General features: G+C 61.2%; 1 protein-coding gene across 1 annotated transcript in view; it reads right to left on the bottom strand.

Moving 5' to 3' along the window:
* PARVB (parvin beta) overlaps positions 1-6,804 on the bottom strand; it is a 42,326-nt gene that overhangs the window by 13,450 nt on the left and 22,072 nt on the right. Inside the window, exon 8 of the mRNA XM_077758007.1 lies at positions 4,481-4,500. Coding sequence (XP_077614133.1) covers positions 4,481-4,500 — 20 coding nt within the window. The remainder of the gene's footprint in view (positions 1-4,480; positions 4,501-6,804) is intronic.

Genomic DNA, 6,804 nt, shown 5'->3' with positions numbered 1-6,804 from the left:
CGGGGTGGAGGGGGAAGGGAGGAGGGCACCTGGAAGGCCCTGGGGCCCCGGCTTCTGTCCTCCAGGAGCCAGCTGTTCCCCGAAGGTGCTGGGGGCAGCACAGGCTCAGAGGACCCCAGCCAGCAGGAGGCCCTCTCTTCCCAGCACGGGCTTGGGGGCGAGCCCCAGCATCTGGGGAGCCCAGCCGGATCGGGGGGGTAGGAAGTCCCCACTGGCTAGAGGTGGCCGGGAGCCCAGAACCTGAGGGGACCCAGGGCCAGCTTCAGGAGTGCCCGGCCCGACCCGCGGAGGGGGCGAGAGGGACACCAGAAGGCTGGCACCCGAGCCCGCCCGAGAGTCAGTCTCCTGGGGGGAGTGTCCCCGTCCTCGCCCCCCCCATCTGGCCCCAGAAGGAAGGTGCTCAGCGTCCAAGGCCTAGGGTGTCGGGAGGCTCACAGCCCAGCCCAGCCCAGGCTGCACGCTCCTTGGCCTGGGGGTGGGGAGAGGGAAGGAGGGGGCCCAGGAGGGAGACATAGAAGAGCTGTGTGCGTGCACGTGAGCGTGTGTGTTGTGTATACAAGCACCCGTGAGGGGGGCTGTGCACGTATGTGCGTCTACATGTGTGTGGTGTGTGTGATGTGTATGCATGCATGAGAGTGTGTCCGTGTGTGGTGTGTGTGCATGAGAGCGTGTGTGTGTCCATGTGTGTGGTGTGTGTGCACGGGGACATGTGTGGTGTGTGCACATCTGCACGGGGCCATGTGTGCACGTGTGTGTGGTGTGTGGTGTGTGTGTGTGTGGTGTGTGCACGTCTGCACCAGGGCGTGTGCGTGTGGCATGTACACACACACGGCGGGCAGCGTGTCCCCAGGGGCGAGGGCCATCCAGCGTTATTTGCCCAAAGCTGCCAGCAGCCAGAAGGCGGCCATGCAGGGGCCCCTCCCCTGGCTCATCTCTGAAGGCAGCTGTACATTATTTTTACAATCACCTCAGTCGGATCGCGCTCAGCACCACAGTCTAAGGAGGGAAAAAAGCTAAATCTTTACAAAGCAAAACAAACTTTAAATGCAGCTTGAGAAAAACCCTGGGAGCAGAGCAAAGCCTGACGTCAGCCGCGTATATTTAGCTGGGCCACCGCTGGGCTCGCAGAGCGAAGGCGTGCAGGGGCGCCGCGGGAGGGTGTGGGGGCCTGCCGCCCCTCCCTGCACCGGGGGGCAGGGGCGACACCACCCAGCACCCGGGCCAGCCTCCGCTGCACCCCCCGAGAGAAGCCGGGCCTCGGGAGTGAAAACAGATCCCGGTTCAAGTCCTGGGCGCGCGACTTCAAGGTCCCCGGACGTCAGGCACGCTGCTTCCTTCCCTGCCCGTTTCCTCCTCCGTCCAGGGCCAGTGAGAACAGTCCCTGCCTCACTTCATGGTTGGTGTAGGGATGAGACACGGTGGAGTGAGGGACGAGCCCGCCACCTCAGTGCCTCAGCTGCCCCGTGACCCACCCCCACCTCAGGTCCCTCTGCAGGCTCTGGGGACAGCCACCCAGGTGAAGCCCCGGGAGGGGCACGGGCTGGGTGGAGGCAGATGGGGAAACTGAGGCAGTAGAAGGCGAACACGAACCCACGACAAGCCAGCGAGGACACAGAGAGAGGCCAAGTCAGCCGGGACATGCCCGTGTCTGCCCAAGTTCAACCCTCATGGAGGCTGACGTTCGTCCGAATAAACATTGTCTTGTTTGTTTAACATTTTGAAAATACAAATGGGCACTGCTGGCTTGTGTGAAGGCAGGGGGAGCTGTGGCGAACAGCCTGCATGCCCACCTGGCGTCAACAAGCCGCCCACGGAAGTGGGGGTGTGGGCCCCCCAGTTTGCCCCCCCCCACCCCCGCACACAGGCTGAGGGGCCCGATAGCACTTGATGCTCTTGCCTCCCTCTGTCGTGTTATCCGCCTGGTCCCTGGAGGCACCGAGCGCCTGGGGTCCAGGGACAAAGGGCCGGGGGCCCGAGGGAGGCTTCACACAGGAGGCTTGACGTTGAGCCAGGGTTTGCCGGGAGCAGAGGAGGGGGAAGGGTATTCCACACGGAGGGAACAGAAAGCGCAAAGAGAAGCACAAGAAAGCCAGGGCAGGGCGCAGACAGTGTGGCCTGGGAAGGGGGCTTAGAGGGACTGGGTCCCGCAGGGCGAGGAGCCCCAGACGGTGGTGACCAGGAGGGGCACAGGTGTGGGGGGGCCAGCTCTGCTGGCAGGAAGCGGGTATGCGAGGGTGGACGAGAGCTGCTCCCCTGTCCGGGAGCCCGGGGTGGGGGAGGGGCCGCCACCGAGGAGAGGCAGCCAGCGAGCCAGTTGCCATGGAGACCGGGCGGCAGCTCCCAGCTCCTCTGGGGAGAAGGGCCTCCCAGCCCACCTCAGCCAGGACAGTGATGACTCACGGAAGGGGGGTCGGGGGGGGGGGCAGGGCGACCCCTCCCTCCCGAGCTCAGAGAGCCCAGCTGAAAACCAGGCTCTGAACAGCCCCCCTCCCCCCCCGCAAAACCCACTGGGCAGACGTTAGCCAAGGTCCGCCTGGTATTCTGGAAGCTCCCGGCAGGTCTGCGGCCCAGGGCTGGAGGCTGCGGGGGCTGCAGGCGGACGAAGACATGCTTACAGTCCAAGACGCCTTGTGTGGAAGCACAGAAGGAGGGCGCCCAGGGCCCCCATGCCGGCACCCCAAGTCAGCCAGCTCCCGTGAGCACCAGCAAGGGGAGCAAAGAGACAGGCTGGGGGGGCAGGGCCTCCTGGGTAGTGAGCCATGGGGGAATCCAGAGGGAGAGCATTCCAAGAAGGGGGCACTGCAAGAGCCAGAGGGAGGGCGTCACAGGCAGCAGACATGCAGGGGGAGTGAGGAGGCCAGAGAGGAGGCAAGGGGCGTGCGAAGGGCTGCTCTGAGAGGGTCTGGGGGCCACTTCAAGGGCCGTGGCTTTAGCTTAAGCCAAGGTGGGGGGTAAGAAGGAAAGTGAGGGGTTGGGGGGGCCTTAGGAAGTATGGCTCCAGCTCGAGGGGGAGCCAGGGACCAGGACCCGGGGGCAAGGAAGGAGCTCAGACCTCAGTGGGCTGTCGGGTCCCTGAGGGTCCCACAGGGAAGAGCTGGCGGAGGCCCAGCTGCGGGTCTGGGTACCCAGGGGACCCGCGGATGGGGAGCTGGGGGCGGAGCTCACAGCCTGTCACCGCCAACAGCCCGCTTGCGCTCCCGAAGCAGGCGAGCCCATAAAGCGGTAACAAAGGCACCGGCTTCTCGCGGGTCCGCAGCCCCTGTGTCCCCAGCACAGCAGCTAAGTCCACTCTTCCACCGCGACACCTGACTCTTTCCCAAGGCATCACCATCCTGCGCCCCGAGCCCCACGCGCCGTCCAAAGGACCACGGGGGCTTCTCAGCCGAGCTCCCACCCCCTCTGCCCCCAGCTGAGCAGACTCCCCCCCAGGCCCCCCAAACCTGCAACTGGGCCCCTGCCAAACAGGGACGTGACAACGAGCAGAAGATCCAAGACACTTAAGGGTGCTCTGAGGGCCCCGCCCTCATCACCTACGTGCCTCTGCGGCTCCACGGGGGTCCAAGCTCCTTGGCACAGGAATGACAGGGAGGTGACACAGGAAGTCACACAGCCCCCCCATGGCCCCCCACCCAGGCGCCCACGCTGGCCCTGTGGGCTGAGCACCTCCTCGCCACCCTGTACCCTCAGCACTGGGACACGGGAGGGTTTCCTTTCCTCTCCCTTTCTTTTTTTTGGTTTTCAATGTTTTTACTTATTTTTGAGAGAGACAGAGTGAGTAGGGGAGGGGCAGAGAGAGAAAGGGAAACACAGAATCCGAAGCAGCTCCAGGCTCCGAGCTGTCAGCACAGAGCCTGACGCGGGGCTCGAACTCACAGACCAAAAGACCATGTGTGACCTGAGCCAAAGTCGGGCGCTCAACCGACTGAGCCCCCCACGCACCCCTTTATCTTTTCTTCTAACAGCTGTGCTCACTGGAGAACGTGGGATTTGGGGGTGGAGAGCTTCGGTTTTGAAATCTCCCCCAAGGCAAGGAGCTTCACTCAGTCGGCCTCCGTCTGTGGCTGAGAGCTGGGGGCTTCCTACCCCCGAGGGCCGAACGCTGCCCCAAACTGTCCTTATACCTGCCACCTCTTGCCGAGATGAAGACCGGGCCATGCCATGCTTCCGGGGGGTAGGGGACAGCTCTCTGGGAACGGCCACTGAAAAGCCACTGAAAACACTTACCCCTCCCCGCCCCCCCAGCAGAGAGCACCTGCTACATCCCAGGTACCTCCCCGGCCCCGTGTCACACGCGGCCCACCACACTCTTCTTATCCCGCCGACCTGCGGCATCTGGGAGAAGCACAGGCCCCGGGGGAACGACACACGCTTCCCTGAAGACCCAGCACCGACAACAGCAGGCCCCTGCCTCCTGCGGGAGCTTCCCGCCACAGCCCGGAAGTGCCGCCACCCGGGGCTCCCCACCCCCACGGTTACTTACCAAAGCGACCCATCATCATCCTGCAAACGAGAACAGACAGACAGCCGTCAGAAGGGTCGCTCAGAATGCAGAGGAGGACGCGACGGAAGCTGGGGCCCCGCGCTGCCCCCTTGAGGGGCTTTTCATAAAAAGGTAAATCCCGCTCTGATGGAGGCTCTGCCCTCTAATGACACAGGACAGGTGCTCCTGTGGACTTCTGTCTGCACCAGGTCGCCAGCAAACGGCCCCCTGTGTCTGTACCACCCTTCCAATGCCATTTGCCGCTGGTGGGGAGTTAAATCACGGCAGCGGTTAATAGAGAGAACAGTTGGGCAGAAAACGGGGCTCCCGGGGCTGCTGAACGGTAAGCTTTATTTTTTATTTAAAAAAAAAANCTTGAACCCACGAACTGTGAGACATGACCTGAGCCGAAGTCGGGCACTTAACCGACTGAGCCACCCAGGCGCCCCTGAACGATAAGCTTTAAAGCGCAAGGGTGAAGGAGGCGAGTCCCTGGGCGAGGACCGCAGAGGCACCAGCCCACAGGCCCTCCCCCTGCGCGACCTTCCTGAGAGGCACGGAGGTCTTTGCTTCCTCCCACAGCCCCTCCACGCAAGCCCTTCGGCTCTGTCTTATTCAACCAACATTCTCTCGCGCAGTTACTAGGCGCAAGCCAAGGAAATAAAGAAATAAACCCCCCATACCAATAAGTGCCTCGGCCCTGCAGTCATAAGCCCCCATTTCACCACGGTCCCTGTGCACCCAACATGACACATATTGGAGATGCCATGGGAACCAAAAGGAAGCCAGACACTCTTGCTTGGCAACCACGGAGAGCTTCCTGGAGGAGGTGAGCTCAGTGTGGCCTCTAATAAAAGAAATGGGAAGGAGGGCAGGAAGCCCAGCCCATAAGGATGAGGGACAGGTGGAAAGACAGAGGGCTGCCACCGGCCAGGACCAACCACCAACCACCAGACGAGCTGAGGACCTGCCCGGTCTGATCCAGTCTGTCGGCAAAAATGGTGCCTGTCGTTGTAAGCCACTTGGTTTGCAGGTGGCTTGTTACACAGCTGTGGATAACTGAGGCCCACCCCACTCCTCACTCCCCTCCAGCTGCCCTCCTCCGGCTCCCAACAGGCCGGGCTGGCTGGCACAGGCCCACCATAGCTGCCAGGCAGAGCACCACGTCTCTTGTCCCAGGCCTCCCTCCCCACCTCCCCCTTCCCCGGCCTCCACGGGCTCGGAACAGACACGGCGCACGGCAGCGTCTCCCCGATTCACCCGGCAGCTCCCGCACCGGGAGAGGTTTCCTGCGTCAGCCTCGAGCTTCCAGGGACCGGACATGAGTCCATGTCGCGGTAATTAATCACTCCGCGAACAGAGCGGGCGGGGCCGCCCAGAAGATCAATCTCTAATGTTCTGTTTCATCTGAAACAGGTTTGGTCGAGGGGCACAATGGCAGGCGAATTTTAAAGATCCTCAACGGGGGGCCGTGGGGGCTCCGAGAAGCCACACGCAAAATTTGCCATTTGATTTCCTATTTTCAATAGATTTGAAGCCTTTCAGACTTCTAAAAAACTGCCCTCTGGCTTTCTCTAAGAGACGAGAGACGGCCCTGCACTGTCTCAAAGGCAAGTTCTAATTCAGATGCGTGGCTCCCTTTCGGACGGAGCCTGTGCAGGCGCGAGGGGTCCCCGACCATCCTGAACCCCTCCTCCCTCCCTCCCCCTCTCCCTACAGTCTCTAAGCTCACCTTCTACAATACGGAACAAAAGTCCAAAGGCTTGGGAGAATAACTCCGTTCTCACATAGAAACCTTTGCTTTAAATTCCCCTTATTCTTTTCTTCCTTGTAAAGAGATTTTGAAAGTGATCCGTTACATCTTTACTTATTTATACTCTGTGTCCTTCCAGAAACCACTTGAGTACATTCTAATTCTTGCACCGCGTCTGGGAGAATTCCTCATTTAAATACCAAACCAGGGGCGCCTGGGGTGTGGGGGGGGAAGGGGGTGCTCGGTCGGTGGGTGAAGCGTCAGACCTCGGCTCAGGTCATGAGCTCACGGTTTGTGCGTTCGGGCCCCGAGTCAGGCTCTGTGCTGACAGCTTGGAGCCTGGAGCTGCTTTGGATTCTGTGTCTCCCTCGCTCTCTCAAAAATAAATAAACATGAAAAAAATTCTAAATAAGTAAATAAATACCAAACCAAACTGCTATCTTGCCCTTCCTTACAAGAAAAAAAAATCTCAGAAGAAAGCGCACACAGGACGTAGAGCTAGGGCACGGCCTGTGTGAAAATCTCCTCTTAAGGCTGGGGCGGGGCCGGGGGGTGGGTGGCGCACAGAAAT

Source organism: Crocuta crocuta, unplaced genomic scaffold, assembly GCF_008692635.1.
Source record: "Crocuta crocuta isolate KB4526 unplaced genomic scaffold, BGI_CrCroc_1.0 scaffold143, whole genome shotgun sequence".
NCBI lineage: Eukaryota > Metazoa > Chordata > Mammalia > Carnivora > Hyaenidae > Crocuta > Crocuta crocuta.
This window is presented reverse-complemented; position numbering and strand designations above follow the sequence as displayed.